At 50.2% G+C, this 17382-nt stretch overlaps 1 protein-coding gene across 1 annotated transcript; it reads right to left on the bottom strand.

Moving 5' to 3' along the window:
* Window positions 1-3030: 3030 nt before the first annotated feature.
* Window positions 3031-8616, bottom strand: RRM2 (ribonucleotide reductase regulatory subunit M2). The gene is made up of 10 exons (XM_068678579.1): window positions 8284-8616; window positions 8139-8204; window positions 7895-8029; window positions 7590-7706; window positions 6966-7099; window positions 5765-5859; window positions 4884-5017; window positions 4367-4471; window positions 4118-4231; window positions 3031-3731 (listed from the first exon to the last, which is right to left on the bottom strand). Exons 1-10 carry the CDS (start codon window positions 8374-8376, stop codon window positions 3579-3581), a joined length of 1146 nt encoding a protein of 381 aa, XP_068534680.1. The 5' UTR covers window positions 8377-8616; the 3' UTR covers window positions 3031-3578.
* Between the last annotated feature and the right edge of the window lie 8766 nt (window positions 8617-17382).

Below are 17382 nucleotides of genomic sequence, written 5' to 3'. Positions count from 1 at the left end.
TGCATCTCAGGATTTCTGCTTTCAGCAAGAGAAGAAGCATCCGCAGCAGGGGGGATTTTAACACAACCCTTTCTTCTGCACTCACCTTCACAGTGAACTCCTCTCCAGCAGGTTCAAAAGCACAGGGTGGTGTGGGGGTAACCTAAAATCAGGAGCCAAAGCCACAGCTCTGGTGGCCAGCCAGTGCCCCAGGACTTGCTGTTTGCCAGCGGATGGCCAGCAGAGCACCAGTAACACCCAGACAGGGGAATGAAAACTGGTGTTCCTTGTCCATCCCACAGCTACCTGGCATTTAGCTAAGAGCAGGTGCCCAGCAAACACCACCTTTTATCTGCTGGTCAGCGAAGAACCCATCACTGAAGATACCAAAGATGTCATCTTTCTGGCACGCAACACTCCGAAGGAATAAAGCTGTTTCTCCGCAGGCTGAGGAAGGAGCAATGCCACCATTAAAGGCAGCTGAGGCATAACTCTGACCTAAAAGCTAGTCCCGATGTGAAGTCCTGTGCCACAGAAACCGAGTGACTGTGTTGTGTGAATCAGAGGAATCAGTAACACCCCCAAGGGATGGATTCCTAACAAAAACAGCAGCAAACAGTACATGAGCAGCTCAGATCCTTTCTGATGGAAGTATTTACTACTTATAATTCATTAGGCATAGAGGGGACAGAGAGGTAATCAGCAGCTTAAAATGAGGCATCACTGACTGTGAGCAGTGGGCTTTGAAAGAAGAACTCCATTCACTTACTACTTTTTGGCAATTTTTCTGACTTCTCACCGGCGTGGAGGAAGCAGCTGCCCTCCGGGGAGCGCTCCAGATTGTTAATATGCCTTCAGATCCGCAGGCTGGCTGTGCCCTGCTGCAGGCACGAGCAGCAGGAACTGTTCTCTGACCTCTTCTGGGCACAAATTGCTGTCATCACTCCAGGAAATTTGAGAAATCTGGGGATTTTCTCTGTCATTACATCCTAACGGTGCAGTTGCTTCCTGAAGACGAGCCTAACCTTGGGTCACTGCTCTTGCTCCCCCACATTGCCTAAGATTTTACATCTGATGTGCAACTTGGAAAGAGAAAAGGTGTCAATTCGTTAGAGGCTTTCTCACCAGTACCCATGCAAGTGTTTTTTAAAACCAACAGAAGAAATAAAAATAATGAGAAAGCTTGAAGTTAGTCTTCTTCCATTGCATCTGGTGCTGTTAAAAGCTGTTAATTGTATTAATAAATATAACGCGGGGGGATAGCTAGGGATCAGGGCTGCATAAATCAACTGACAGCCATCAGAGCATTGCACCAAACACATCCGTTTTTACGTATCCCTCAGTATTTTTCCTCTACTAGCCTAATTGCTTTGCACTTGCGGCAATTACTGTGCCAGAACCCCCACCAGACAGCTGTTCTGATTCATACACGTACAAAAAAAAAAAAAAAAATCAGCCCTTCCATCACTTCGCTTCAGTCTCCACTGGTTCTTCAGCCTCCGTTCCCAAACACACCCTGAAGGGTCAGTTAAATTTTCACTTCCCTTCATTTTTCTGTTGGTTTATTTCTGAAGGGAAGCGACAGCTTCCATTATCCCCTCGGTGCTGAGGAGGATCAAGTGTCAGAACAACTGGCATCTCGCTTGAATTAGGAACTAATCGCCTCTCGGTAACTAAGCATTTTATCAAGGCTTGGACGTGATCTGTGTAATCCAACCGACGGCAAGATGCTTAATTCCTTGTGAAAACAAAATTAAAAGAGGCGGGGCCAGATGCAAAGCTCTCCTCCAGACCACACCATAAGAGCTGATTTGCATTACGGCGCGTTCGTACACCAAAAGTCAGCAGGCATTTATACATCTGCAACGCCAGGAGGAGATTAATACTGACCACAGCAGGCCTTATTCTCTCCTTGAATCACTTCTGACTAATTCCTATCTAATCCATCCCTAATGCGCCCGTGTCTACGGTGTCTGTTACCCCCCAAGTGCGCTTGGCTAAGGGACTTTCTTCCTGCCTGCCATTAGAAGATGACTTGGCCATCACACCTCCATTTCGAGCAGCACTTCTGGAGTGTGCTGAAAATACAGTGTTGGTTCTATTCATATCTCCAGTTAGGGGTAAAAAAATTAAAGCTTTCCACCCCAATCATTTCCATCCTTGGCATATATTGAGAATCAAGTAGAAAGGGATCGTTACGGTACAGCGAGACCCGACTCAGAAAAACAAGCTCAAAACCCAGCTTGCTGAGGGAGCAATGCTGATATTTAGCAGGAAACGTGCCCAATAACGTTAAAAAGAACCAAGTTTCAGTGTTTCAGAATGATGCATCTGGCCATTCAGTCTAACACGTCCCCAATTCCAGCTCCCAGCACGTTATTCTCAGCCCACTGCGACTGCTGACCTGTTACCAACATCATTGCTGCAGGGGCATTTTGGAGCCATCTGTTACACGTCTCGCATTTTCTGCTTTGCATTCCAGCCTTCGGGGATTTTTCTTTTTTAATAATTTATGGTTTTGTTCCCTAGGACAGCCTTAGAAACGTGCACATCCTCCCAGCTTCACGGACCCATGGGAGGAACAGTCACACACCATCAGCTTCAGTGCACCCGAGAGTGAAGGAGCAAGGATCAGCAAATCACTTCTAACCCAAGACAGCATCTCTTAGAGAAGCACCATACATACTGCACACATTTTCAAAGAGGGAAGCCCTCAGCAGAAAGAAGCCAACTCAGCATTCTTCCAGCTCACAGAAATGATTTAAGTTCCATCAGGTTTCTTTCCCATTATCAAATAGACCAACACAAGGAAGACAGTAGCCAATTTCAGTCTCTCAGTGGGGTTTAACATGAAATAATGTTCCCAGATACTGAAGAACAGCAAAATCTAGCCACATATTGTTCTCCAATACACAGAATATCCAGCTTATTACCAAGTTGTTCACCTTCCATCCCCTTTTGTTCTTTGACAGATTTTAACATCATTGCAGTTTGCTTCACAGAACCATTTTTTCATGTTATATACCAGGAAAGAAGCACAGACACAACAGGTTCGGTTGCAAAATCATGAACTTTTAGACTTGCATTTTACCATTAGAGTATTATGAGACAGTTCTTTATTTTGAAAGTTAAAGTGCCAGGTTTATGTACAAACTATTAAAATAACATAAAAAAGTAAACTTAAAACCTGCTAAGAAAGCAGTGAGGTCATGTAGCTGCCTCCGGAGTTTTCTACAGAGTATTCAACAAGTTTAAGGCCAGAATTTCCCAAACAGTCCTTTCTAGATGTGGAGAAGCTAGTGGTGATTACCCAAAGCCCCCATCTGGCAGGAGGAAGGAGCCCACGTTTCACCAGATAAGTAGCGCGTGTTTCAGGAGATACATTTAAGCATTCTAAGAATTAACACCTTTGGCAAAGTCTAACAAAAAGGGATTTTACTGCTGGGGTTACACTAGCCTCCTTAGAAGTACCCATGTCTCCACACCTTTCAGGAGTGGGATTTTAGTACAAAACATCAAGCCACAACGTGACTCAATTTGTTTCATCTTTCCTTGTGAAGAGGAGAGCATACACACTAACTCATGCCATCTCAGTCCATTTAAAACTCTGCATCCAGGGTGAAAGAGTTGTCTGTGGGCTTTGACATGACTCCCATCCTCTGGTATTCACCTACTCGCTTCTCGAAGAAGTTGGTCTTGCCTTCCAGAGAGATGTTTTCCATGAAATCAAAAGGGTTCTCTGCTTTGTATATCTGAAATGCAAAGGTAATGAATGCTACAGTCACTAGGGGTGCTCAAATCTGCAACTCATGAAAGCATTAAAAAGGTGGCTAATGACACCACTGGTGGGCTTGCTACGCAGTGAACAAAAGCCTCTGCCCCACATCTTCGCTGTTCATTCCTATCTTTACATTCTCATTCCCATTAGACAGAAGCACAGCAACTCCTACGTGTCTTTCATTAGTGTTCTTTTGCCTTTTCTGCTGTGGGTACCCAAACAGTTCCTAACAGCAGGACTAATAACTGAATCTGTAAGTTATACCAATAGCGCTGCAGCCATTTGAGGATTTGGGTTTCTGGAAGAAATTAAACTTACTATGGTCTTCTCCCCACGACAGATTCTGCGTGTTAGCCTTACCTTTTTAAATCCCAGTTCCAACATAAGCCGGTCTGCTACAAACTCAATGTATTGTTTCATTAAAGTGCAGTTCATGCCAATCAGCTTAACAGGCAGTGCCTCCGTCAAGAATTCCTGCAGAAAACAGAAGCACATCGTGTACAGCAGCCAGCATTCACTCCACACCGTCTAGGGTAATTTTATACCCAACAGCTCCACAGCTTTGCACTTAATGGTGACCAAGTTCCTAACCAAGCAGCAGACAATTACCTGTTCTATGAGGACTGCATTCATGATGATTTCTTTCACCCTTTCCTCCGACGGTTTGTGTATCAAGTGCTTGAACATGAGGCAGGCAAAATCACAGTGCAGACCCTGGGAAGAAGTTTCAGAAAATTGTCACGAATGCTGATTTAAAATAACCACTCAAAGCAGTAGCACAGAGTAACTAGTCTAAAGTCTAGGCACCATTATTGCCCTTGCCACACGAGTGTTATCTGCAGACAGCTTTCTGCCTAACCAGAAGGAGGTACAATGAATTCAGGCCAGTACCAACTGCATTTGCTCCCTCAGCAAGGGAAAGAGCTGGTGAGAAACTTTAAGCTCCTTTTGAGTTAATAAAATAATACTTTCACTCACTAAGATCCACATTTACACACTTTAGTGAGCTTTACAGACTGCCTCCTTCTAAATACAATCCTGCAGAAAAATACAGGCTGCAGCAGAAAGTCATTACTTCGAGCCACATGGCACATCACCATATTAACTGCTAAAATTTGAGCCTTACCTCATCTCGACTGATGAGTTCGTTAGAAAAAGTGAGTCCCGGCATTAATCCTCTTTTCTTCAGCCAAAAAATTGAAGCAAAAGAGCCAGAAAAGAAGATGCCTTCCACAGCTGCAAAAGCTACTACACGTTCTCCTGTTACAAGGAAATCGATGTTGGTATCACATGGAAGACTTAACAGGATTAAAGCTGAGAAGTTGTGAATAGACCGATAAACAGAGTCCTCGAAGGACAATGAAGCCTTCTGCTCAAGGGTGCTATAACCTGTCCATAAAGCTATTCTAGCAAAGGCTTCTGGTTATCAAGTAGAACTTTGGAATAAGAGAAGTGAAACCAAATTAGAGTAGCTAGCAGGTAGCTGAAGCCAAGGCTCCTTCCCCTAGGTTAAACATCAATGCTGCCTTTTTCCAAAGAGTGCACACAAAGAGTAGTCATTTTGGCAGCAAATTGAAGTCAGTGTCTGCTCACCCTTAATTAAGTGAGGAACTTTGGCCTCATTTAATGCTTTAGCAGTAGCACAATAATGATCTCTACCATCTCCTCTCACCTGTGAAGTGAGACATCACAAATCACTGGGGCAGAGGAGCCACTGCCTCCAACTGTTACAAACCTGCTGGAGTTCAATGGCCAGTTCTAGACACGTCTTATCAATTTGTTCATACAGCAAAGTATATGAAGATTGTCGTGTGAGCTCATTATTCAAAACACCAACAACTTTACAAATATTCACGTTCATTTGCAAGACAAAAATCTTCATCTCCAGAATTATCCCAGAGCATTTATTCATCCTGTGACAACAGTCTCTAAACTGCCTAGAGGAATGGTGGTTCCTCCATCGTGCTAGGGAAGAAATCTCGCTTTGCTTCCAATAGACACACTCACCGTATGTCGCTTTCTTGTCCCCAATCCAGCGCATGGCCCAGTCAGCCTTCTTTTTAACACATGGTAACGTTTCAATAGCATTGAAAAGGAATTCCCTGCAAAGCAAGAAGCGTCAGTAGCATGAGACAGCAGCACAGCAACATAACATTCTTAACCATAGATGGTGTTATTCTCACAAGTGCTCTGTACCCTCAATATTTAAGTAACCTGACCCATTTTATTTTGCACCTCTCTCTATTTGTGTCCATCTACCACCTCTGCACCACCTTCCTGTCATGTCAACACCAGTTCACATGAATTCCTGACAGTGTCAAGGGGAGTACTGTTTCACCAAGCATTATAGTTGAAGGAGGCTTTCAAAACTACAGGCCAGCCTCCAGTGCCAAGACCTAAATTTTCAGGTAAGCAACTCTTCCTTAAACACTTAGTGGAATTAAGCACCATGGAACAGACAATTCTTCCTTAAACACCTGGTGGAATTAAGCACCATGGAGTGGAAATGTCAGCTTTCAACAAGGTATCAGCAACTAAATCTCTCTCAACCACATCTAGCACCAGTTATTTCTCTCAACAGATGTTGGTCTTACAAGAAAATACTAGAATAAATCTAGTCTAGACTGCACAAAAGCCCTGAATTTAGCTTTAAAACGCAACTCTTGAATTGATCCATCTCATTGCACTTTGGCTTTGTTTTTTAATCAACATCAAAAGCCACTTTGGGGAAATAAAGTGTTTTGCTTGCTTTTAAACCAAGCAAACAACAGTCAAATCACTAGGTACTAACCATTAACTAGATTTGCAGGGTTTTAGAGATATTTTAATACAAGTGGTGAGACTCTTTAATACAAGCAGCAAGATTCTCAGAGAAAATATCCTACAAAACTACCTGCTAGGTGCAGTGGGTTCTCTATGTGAGAGCTTACTGTAATTTAATATAGCCACTTGTTTGTTGTATCTTTTACATAGTTTCGCTTCTTACTTTCAGTAAGAAGTGGTTTCAGTTTCCTGCAATCTAGGCAAATTCTCACACTTAAGAACAAAAACATATTCTGAAGTTGCTCTTAAGCAGCACTTTTAGCATTATTTTATATACATCTAGTTCAAACCCCAAAATCAGCTTTTGAGTCAAAATAATAGATATACAGCAATTATATCTCAACAGCTCAGAGTTTCAGACCTTTCATTGTCAGGCAACACTAACCTCTCCTTAGAGTCCTTGATGTACGTGTCAATCAGAAGGCTATACATTTCTGAATGTATGTTTTCCATGGCGATCTGGAAGCCATAGAAACAACGAGCTTCTGTGATTTGTACTTCTTGACTGAACCGCTCCACCTAGAGGAAATAAAGGAGCATTTGTGAAAATTGTTAACTAAGTTGCAGATTAGAAGCAGTGGTGCTGTCTGTAACTACTCTTGCTCAGCCCACAGAACTCTCTGCAGATTCATCCCAGAAGTGTGGGTTCTGAGCAGGAAGAAGAGGAGCAGTTGCCCCTCACAGCCCCAAGCCATGAGTTGGTTTTTAATCCCAGGAACAGGAAACTTTCTTAATTTTCCTCAGCCTCCACTAGGGAGGAGCGCAGTGGCAGGTTAGAAGCAGATCAGGGGCTCTGAATTGGGCAAGTGCTACTACTGTAGGGCAATGTTCACTGGGGAAAGGGCAAACTTGGGTATTACAAGGAGGAAATCTGGTCTGCTAATCAGGATCAGGCAACACTACATGCCCTAAGCAGACAAGCTGGCAGTTGTGCCATTAACCGTGCAGTTATCTGGCTAGGCTCAATCCCCAGAGGGACTGGATGTCGGGGCTGTCTCCCCACACCCACCAGGTTCTCGTTGACAATGCCATCACTGGCAGCAAAGAAGGCGAGGACGTGCGAGATGAAGTATTTCTCCTCGGGCTTCAGCGACTCCCAGTGCTGGATGTCCTTTGAGAGGTCGACCTGAAACGTGAAAAGAAACATAATAAGAGAGAATATTAACAGAAAGCGATGAAACAAGGAGGAATAAGAGCTCCTGAAGCAGGGATGGTGTGGGTGAGATACCCGTGGGGAAGCCTCAGGGCTGCCCCAAGGCTTGGGGGGGGGGGGGGGGGGGTTTGGAGGAGATGACCCCGTGGGGACTCCCTCACCTCCTCCGCCGTCCAGAAGGACGCCTCGGCCTTCTTGTACATCTGCCAGATGTCGTGGTACTGGATGGGGAACACGACGAAGCGGCGGGGGTTCTCCCGCAGCAGCGGCTCGTCCTGCTCGGCGCTCCGGGGGCCCTGCGGCGGGCAGGGAGCGGCTGAGGGAGGGGGAACGGGCCCCGAGGGGGCACCGCCGGCCCTGAGGGAGCCGATTTAGGGGAAAAACGCGTCCGGGGCGCGCACTCACCGGCTCCTGGAAGATGTTGCGGGCCGCCTTGCTGGCCAGGACGCGGCTGCTGCTGGCGGCCGGGGGCTGCGGGGAGAGCGGGGCGGTGAGAGAGGGGCCCGGGAGGGACGGAGGGAGGGCGGGGGGGAGGGAAGGGGCCGCTCACCGTGTTCTCCTTGTCGCCCAGCGCCAGGCCCTTCAGGGCCGGCAGCCGGGGCTGCTCCTGGCGGGCGGCGAGCGGGGCGCGGGCGTGCAGCATGGCGGCAGCGCGGGGAGCGACTGGGGCGCGAGGGGCTCCGCCGCCCCCTTTATATACCCCTTCGAACTTGGCGCCACAACGCCCGCCGGCCAATCAGAGCCCGAGCCGCGCCCCGAGCGCGGCGCTCATTGGGCGGGAGGCCGGCCAGAGGCCCACCTCCCATTGTGGCGCCAGGAAGAGGGGCACGGAGGTTTTGGCGCGCTCGCGGAGGCCACGCCCACCGAGCGGGCAGGCCACGCCCCCCGGCTCTCTGTGCCCCCCCCCCCCCCCCGGGTGCTGAGGCGCCCCATGGGCCCGGGGCCCTTTTCTCCCTATAGGAACCTGAGGCGCTGCCCCCCAGGCCCCATAAGTTCAAACCAGTCACACATTCCACATCACAGACCTGGGGCCGGGCTCCCCTCGCCCGGCAGCCCCCAAAAAGGCCAGCCCGGGCAGTGGGTTTAGGGGATTTGTCCCATTTAGGGTCTGCATGCTGACAGCACCCCAAAGACTGAGGGCTCAGTACGCACCCCAGCCCTGGGACCCAAAAACCCCATCCTGTTTTTTTGTGCCCCCAAAGACCACATCCCAGCACCCTGAAAAACCCACCCCAGGCCACCCTGACGGCCTCCAAACCTGCTGTAGGACACCCCAAGCCATAAGAGCTGTTCCTGTTAAAAAACAAAGAGGCTGTGAGGCCATCGAGGCTATCCCAGCCTCCTACATCAACCGTGGGGTTGGGTATCAGGGAGAAACTTTTCTAGGCCATCGTGCTCCACAGCCAAGGTGGTGCCCCCATATGGGGTCAGGAGGCAGGGGGCAGCTCCGGCCACCCCCCAGGACAGGGATCCCTGGGGCAGGAGGGGCAGGGATGCCTGCCAGCACCCTGTAGGGCCCTGCTATCTCCTGCCACCTCCTCAGCAGGCACCACCACCCTGCCCTGCTGCCAGCAGATAGCCACAGCCAACCCCACAGCCCGTCCTCCTCCATCACACAACTGCATCTGGGGGCAGCCATTTCCAGGGGATTTCAGGCCCAAAGGGGGTTTAATTGCGGCTCCCTGATCACAGACAGCGCGCCCCAACTCTTGCCACACATGGAAAATTACAGGAGCCTGTCAGTCACCACAAGCGGATATTTCCACTGCAGCTTCCTTTGGGTTACATTCCTCTGCCTTTACTCACACCAAATGCATACACAGGAAGGCCGCCCGAGCTGGTCCCTTGCCCCTGCACGGCAGCTTTTCTGGTGCATCTCAGTGACCACAGCACCAAGTGTCCCCAGCTGCTCTTCTCTTGCTCCACAAACTTAGCTTGCCCTGCTCACAAAGCAGCCAGGAGCCCCCATGTCCTTCAAAGAAAAGCAGCCCCAAAACCGTGGGAGTCCACAACCGAGGAGACCGAGGCAGGACAGCAAAGGGTGATCCTTCTCGCTGCTTTTCTGGTGGCATCTGCCAGAAACAGCCCTGCAGAGCCTGGAAAGTTTGGTATTTGGCTGGGTTTGGTCACAATCACATCAAGATGGGACCAGCAGGCTCCTTTCATACCGTGGCCTGTTGCTCTGCCAGGGCAAACTTCATCTTGGGGCCCAGCAGTGACCCCATGGAGGCAGAACAAGGTGCAGGGGACCCTACTGCTGGTCAGTCCCTGTGCACAACCAGGCAGCAGTAGGAAAGATCCCAAATACACGCAAGGAACTGAAAGATGAGACAGGCACAAGCCTGCTTGTGAAGGCAGTGGTAATGGGCAGTGAGTAATGAGCATAAACCTGGCCTGTCCCACTCTGGCCTCAGCGTTAATGAGCCGAAATGCAAGTTTCGCTGAGGGTAAAGGGATTAGGGCGGATGATTTGATTAGCCCTGCTGCCTGGCATCCATCACAGCGCTCTGCAGCCAGCCCAGGGGCTCAGCTGCCCCAGCTGTGCCTGCCGACACACCCAGCTGAAGGCAGGGGGAAGAGAAACCTGCACAAGATGGTTTCCTGTGACTGTAACTTCAACACACCAAAAAAAAAAAGAAAAAGCCAGAAGATGCGTCATGTCCCATCCCCCCCCCCTTCCTTCCAAAACCTGTAACAAATCTACTCTCTCCTCCTTTCCCATAGCAGTGCTTGGGGCAGAAGAGACATTATTTCATTTTGTTAACAGATACAGCTCTGCAGCCAAATTATTACTGTTTGAGAAAAATTTCCATGATTTAGGCATCCCAGATCCATCACGCATGGATGCAGCAAGGCATTACATGACCATTCGTTACCTGCTCCGCATTAGAGTTGCATCTCCTCCAGTTTTCCACAGTAGTTGCCTTCCCTTGTGACTGCCCCCATTTCTTCTCTAGTTTTCCTGTTATTTTCCAGTATTTAAGTTCCTGTCTATGCCCTTTTCTGCAGTGCTGCCACATGAATTCTTCAAGACAAAGCAATCTGCAGCCTCTTTCGCCTGGGCTCCTTCCCCATCCCCACCCTGGCCCTAGGGCTCACATATGAGCTGGTCCTGCTGAGCACCAGCCTCCTTCAGCTGCTTCCAGCCTCATTTTCCCCCAGGCTGCCCAAAATCTGGAGCCCAGAGCCTCAGCTCCCATCTTTTGAAGCTCAAAAGCAGCTCTGCAAAGTGGCCCCCGTGTTCCCCAGGGACACCACCCCTTCCCTGGCACCATCCCTTCCCTGGCACCATGTTCCCTTACCAAGCGGGACAACCCGGAGATGTTTCTCTGGCTCTGAGCACCGCTTTTTAAACCCAGTTGCCTGCACAAAGCATAAAAATCCCCCAATGGAGGAGCAGCCATGAGACAAGGACAATTTTCCCGCAGCTGCCCGTCCCCATCCCCTGGGGAGCAGAGGGCCAGCAGGGGCTGGTGTCCCCGGGGCGCAGCAAGGCAGGGGGCACAGGCAGACCCTTGCAGGGCTGCAGAGGGGATTGTAGGGACCAGGATCCGTCCCTGCCCGACCCCAGGATCCTTTTCCTGGCAGCTCTGACCCCGCGGGGACAGCAGAGGGAGCCCGCAGGCCTCCCCGTGCGCCCCCGCGGCGCGCCGCAGCTTTGCGCAGGGCTTGGGCAGGGCAAGGGGCGCTTGGGCAGCACGGCAGGGAGGAAGAGCGAAGTGTTGAAGATGTCATCTCGTACCCTAGAGACAAAAAGGGGAAAAAAAAAATATTAAAAATTTAAAAAAAAGCATTTTTCCCAGAGTCATTGAAGTTCCTCTCCTCCTCGTCTCCCTGTAATTCGTGGACGCCCGGTGCCTTTTTAGAAATAATATTAAATTTCCTGCATGTCAACCAGCCAGCAGACCTCATCCTGGACATGACGTGAATCCCACGCCGTGTAATTCCCAACAGAAGCCGTTTAACCTTGTGTTTTTGGAGGAGGACACCTGTCCTGCTGCCCCTTCAGCCCAGGCACCCCCTCACCACCCCCAGCTGCACCCACCCCGTGCCTGCCCCTGGTTCGTCTGTGCATTTCCCTGTGTCCCATCCTACCACTTCCAAAAATGCAGAGGACCTCGAAAGCCAAGAGGCTGTGCTCACAAACACCACCATGTGCTGACAGGACAGGCAGCGGTGGCTTCTCTCACCCAGCTGGACCAGGGTTTCCCTCTTCTTCCACTTATCTCCTCGTCGCAGGTCTCCAGCAGGGACATTTCACGAGCGGATTTTTAGCCGTATTCTTCTCGCTGGTTGCTCTCAGGCCGGTTCAAAGCTGCTGGAGCATCGTGCGACCTGTTAGGGTTGGTTTACATTTAACATTGTGAAAATAAAAAAAGAAAAAGAACAAAAAATGAAGAAAAAAAGGAGAGAAAAAAAAAAAACGAAGAAGAAGAAGAAGAAAAAATCCTCCTGACAATTTGGGTTTAGAGAGAGAAAAAATAAGGTGAAGTTGGGTTGTGGGGGTTTTTTTGTTTGTTTGTTTTGTTTTTTTTTTTGTTTTTGACCTAAAATCAAGTCAAGCCTGTAAGCAGTGAGTGAGGAAAAACAAGTTTCTAACCCAGCAAAGCTGGCTGGGCACTGCTAAGCACTTCCCCAGCTGTGTTTTATTCACCAGGGGGAGGGCGGAGGGTCTTCCACTTGCAGCTCTCTCAGGATGATTGTTATTTCCACTTAAAACGCCTTCAGGAGACCCTGCGTTTGAGTCCAATCAGTGCTAAACAGGAGTTGGGGGAGAGCTTTGTCTCCTTTTAAACCGAAATAACCTCTTTATGGGAAGTTCTTCTGGAACTGGTGTAAAAAACAAACTATTTTTTTTAAAAAAAAAGAGAGAGCAGAAATCATACCCTTCTTTCCAAAGCAGGCCTTGGCTGCTATGGTTACTCGCTGTGCTGGGAAGAGCCCTTCCTGGTGTTCCCCTTGCTCGGAGCTTGTGCAAACCCCGAGCTGCATCTGCTGGCAGGCTCAGGGCCACTAGCGAGGATTAAAAGGCTCGTTTATAACAAATTGCAATTAAGTACCTTGAGACTGCAAGGGCACAACTTTCCTATAGACACCAGCACTCAGCCTCCAAAACTAGCAGAAATAAACCCTCTTAAACCCGTTTTAGGAGACCAGACTTCTCCTTTTGTTCCCCCATTTTTTAATTAAGGCTGGATGAAGAGCGACAGAAGCTTTCGGTGGGTTGCCTCCCAAGATCAGACAATATTGCCTCCCAGTATCTCCACCTCAGCACGAGGGGATGGTTCAGATGATGTCCTCGTTTGGTTTGCTCTTGCACCGAGAGCTAGAAACCCTGCGAGGAGCATCCCAGCTGCTCCTGCAGCCCCCGTGGTATTTCAGCAGCTCTGCAGAAGCCAGCTAAGCCCAAGACCCACGCCTCCCAGACCAATGTCCTCCGGGGACCCCTGGGATCAAAAGGCAGCACCAAGACCTGCTGCTGCCTTCAGGCAAGCGGCGTGGAGGCGCTGCCAGCTGTGGAGCCGAGGCTTTTGCCCGCTCAGGGAACTGACTCAGCCGGGAGCGGGATGGCATCGGGCCGTGCCGGGGGAAACGCGCTGCCGTCAGCACAAAGGGAGGCCACGCGCAAGGTTTTATAGCTCACCGTTTATTATTCCCGACCTTATTGCACCGAGGTGTCAAGCAAGAGCCTGGAGATGAAACGGCAGGAGCCAGCATACCGATGCACGTGGTGGTTTCCAGCCCCGCGCCCTGCTCCATGGCACAGAAACCACCTGGACTTGGAAGAGATCGCAGCCCGCCCCCGTGTCACAAATTTCCAGTTAAATCCCCACCTTCTAATCCCTTACTCAGGGCTCTGAGCTGCCTACTTTCCTCATCTTTTGATTCTCCTGGCAGGCCGAGACCGCTTGGTTTGTGAGGACTGGTGGTTAATAACCCCGGTCATTACGGTGCCGAGCACCTTGCCAGCCAAGGGAAGTGTAGGCAGGCTTCTGCAGCCTTTTGTTTTTTTGCTGTGGTTTTGAAGAAAGAAAAGGCCTTCTAATTAAGTCTGGGCTTACCTCAGAACCCAAACCTACACGCATTATCAGGAGATTCAGCACTAAGTTCTTCTGGGGCTGTGGGAACCGTTTCCACCAGCCAGCAAACCCCATCCGCAGAGGTCACCGCGTCCACCCCGAGAGGAGCAGGGAGCTCCATCAGCTGCGGCTTACGCCGTGCTGTCACAGGGAGAGCACGTCCTTGCTGCAGCATTTTGTAATAATTAGTACCATATACGTTGTCTCCGGGACTTTAATGCCCAACCTGTGTAAGGGCCATTTCGCGAAGCTCAGCAGAAAACCCCTCGTTATTAAGCAAGCCATTATTCCTCGGTAAGTGCGCCCTGCTCGTAGTGATGCCCTGACATGTCCCAGAAGAAGCAGGCAGCAGGCAGAAGCCTGACTTGCTCATGACTCAGTGACATTAAGTCAGCTTGCTTTAACCAACCGTCTGCGATGCTGCGAGCCCTGCTCACCCCACAACTCAATTAAATAAAACAAAATTTGCAAAACGCCACAATTCCCATATCAGGTCTCACTTGGGGTCAAGACAATTGGTCTAGAAAGTAGATCTGACAGCAAACTTCCATATGCTTTATTAAGGCCACTAAGAGCCTGTGAGTACTCATCTCTAGAAGTACCTGAGGCACCGGTCCTCCTCCTTCTGGGAATTTCTCCCCAGGTTTAGGAAGCACAAACTTGTCTGCGAGCACTGCTCAGGTGCCACTGAGAACTGACCCAGGTATTTCACAGCATCCCGGGGCTGGCTGAGCAGTGATGAGAGCCCCAGTGGTAAAAACAAAAAAATAAATAAATAAATAAAAGAGGGGGATTTATGCAGAGATGACGTCCAGGTGATGTTGCACACAGATTTTCCAACCAGGGGCATAGGAGGTCAACTGAGGTCCAACTGAGGGCCTATGGTAAAGCAAAGTAATGGTAGCATAAAATCATATGTGAGAATAAAGGTTATGAATAAATAGTATCACAGATCCCACAGTTTTTTAGGAATTACTTTTCTAAGCAGAGCATCTTTGCTCCCTGGGGTCTGTCCCCACAAGGCACTCTGTCTTCCCAATTCTTCTGCTTCGGTTTTCCACCCTCAGCCACGCACATCTGCCACATCCCCTCGGATTACACACACCCTTATCTACCCCCAGCTTTCCACTGGCTCCAGAACAGCTTTTCCCTCCTGGGCACCACCCCCTTGATGCTTAAACCTTCATACAGCCAGGGCAACAAGCTCAAGTTCACCATTTTCAGTGCAGCCAGCCCTGGTTTGGCCACATCTCTGGTGCAGGGTCGGCCCCTGGAGTGGTGAATTTGTAAATCTGCCCTGTTCCCATCCCTGTAAATCAACGCCAGCACGGGCAGGGAGCATTTCCAGCTCGTGTTCCCACAGGACTGGTGTGATGCTGGCCACCTGCTTGGGACCCAGCCAGCAATGCCACCCAGATAAGCGCACTTTGGACTTCCCTGCAAACAAGCGTAGCCTCAGAGGACCCATCTGTGTTGGTAAATAAAGGCAGCCAGAGCCTGTCCACAACACAAAAGCCCTCTGAAAAAAAAAAAAAAGAAGCAACACAAAAGCCCTCTTGGGTGGACGCTGTGGAGGCTTCCTGCTCCTCCTCCTCCTCCTCAAACAAAGCAAGGAAAATTCGGGTGGGAAGAGCCTCCCAGCAGTTACCTGCTCCAGCCCCCAGCTGCCAAATCGGCGCAGGTTGCCCAAGGCCAGGCAAGTTCTGACAGCCTCCAAGGATGGAGACGCCACAGCCTCTTTGAGCAGCCTCCTCAGTGCTTAACCACGCGCAGGGTGGGGAACTTTTCCCTGTTTTCAGTGGGAACATCACCTCTCCCTGTTTGACCCTAGAGAATAGTCCAGCTCCATATTCTCATAAGCTCAGGCCCGTGGTTACCACCACGCAGGAAATCAGGCTTTGGTTTTTATCTTTTGCCCTCCTACTCCTGCTCCAGCCATTTATTTCCTATCCCGACGTATTTACGAGCTGCCCACACAGGTTCAGTGCTCCCCGGGTACCAACTTGCACAAACAGCACCAGGGCTGCCCCTCACTGCTCATCCACGAGGCCATGGCATCAGCACACCCCTGGGGATGTACCACAGACGTTGTGAGACTGCCAGTAACTGGTGGCCATACAAATAATGTTCAGAATAATCCTGAGCAATAGGATTTCAGTAGCCCACTGACACCTGTGGGCTCATTCACCTGTGGGAAAGGTAAATGAGCAAACCTTATCATTTCATCCACTTTTCACAGGTCAGAAGTTGGGGCACAAACTATTTTTTTTCCCAGTTGCATGCTGATTGGGAAAATAAACCCCAAGCAGAGTTTGATTGCCCAAATTTAACCTATTGTCAGTGCTCTGCTGTATTGAGGACGTCCGTGGCTCTCCTCCAAGGAGATCCAGGACCCAGGGAATGGCCACAACCTGGAACAAGGGAAAATCTGGTTATGTTTGTGGAATAAAAGCTTTCACCGTGAAGGTGGTCGGATGCTGGAAAAAGTTTCCCAGAGTGGATGTGGACTCAAAACAGGGCCAGGCCCTGAGCTGTGTGACGTAGCTGGCCCTGATCTGAGCAGAGGGTTGGACTCAGACCTCCAGATGTCCCTGACAGCCTGAATTGTTCTGTTATTTTATGGCTCTGAGACCCAGCACTTTCTGAAGACGGGTCTGTTGTCCATAAAACCTTCCCTGCCCTGCGTCTCTTCAGACGTCAAATACCAAAAATCGCAAGAGCTCTCGCAACCAGCAAAAGGCCGAGGCTCCCCCTCGAGGTAAAAGCACATCATTTGGCACTTCAAAGCCCAGGTGGATGACAGGACAATCTCTTCCCAGCTGCTGTTGCCAGCAGAAGCGATGCTTCAAGACAGAGCCCCAGGGCAGGATGCACACCGCCAGGGGCAGCCCCGCTACAGGCCCCCCCGGTGGCTGCGTCCCCTCGGGGACACGGGCTGGCTGGCACCAGGACAGCTGGTGGGGGCCAGGCACGATCACGTTACAGCCTCTCAGCGAGTTGTTCCAGGCCCGGAGCCGCTGACATTATCCAAGTGCGTGCCTCTGACCGCGGGGCGCTGCCTTGGCTCCAGCCTGAAGTGGGCTAAGGGCACACGGGGACAGCCAGCAGGGCCCCGCTGCCAGGGGACAGCCCTGCCAGCTCCCGTAACTCACGCGGGTGGCTGAATACTAGGTCAGCCTCATTGCTTGCTGGTGGGATATTAACCTCGGCTGGTTTTTTCCTCCCTGCGGGTTAAAACCCCTGGGGAACCAAGTCAGATGCTGCCCAGGCAGCAAAGCCTGGGAGATCTTGTGAGAGCAGGCCTGGTGTCATCCGCCTGGTGTCACCCCAGACCTCTGTGAGCCACAACTTGTCCCATTAGGGAGGTTGTCCCAAGTGTTGGTGGCACTGGGATGAGATACAGATGGAGGGATCGCTCTCTGTGGGGTCCCAGCAAGCCTCAGCTGAGGGAGCTGAGGTCCAAGCCCAGCAAGGCCTTGCCCGGCTGAAATCCCACAGCCTGCCCCACACCAGGGACCAACCGGTCTTCAGACCTCAGCCTCAGCCACACTGAGGGGCAGAAACAGCTC

This window comes from Anas acuta, chromosome 3 (genome assembly GCF_963932015.1).
Source record: "Anas acuta chromosome 3, bAnaAcu1.1, whole genome shotgun sequence".
NCBI classification, from domain to species: domain Eukaryota; kingdom Metazoa; phylum Chordata; class Aves; order Anseriformes; family Anatidae; genus Anas; species Anas acuta.
The sequence above is the reverse complement of the archived record's forward strand: the minus strand, read 5'-3'. Positions and strand labels throughout refer to the sequence as shown.

Coding starts and splice junctions, on each gene's coding strand:
- RRM2 (XM_068678579.1), bottom strand. CDS start 8,376: ATGCTGCACGCCCGCGCCCCGCTCGCCGCCCGCCAGGAGCAGCCCCGG. Junction 7,707..7,894: donor CCTTCTGGACGGCGGAGGAG/GTGAGGGAGTCC, acceptor TTCACGTTTCAG/GTCGACCTCTCAAAGGACAT. Junction 5,860..6,965: donor ATCAAGGACTCTAAGGAGAG/GTTAGTGTTGCC, acceptor CTTGCTTTGCAG/GGAATTCCTTTTCAATGCTA.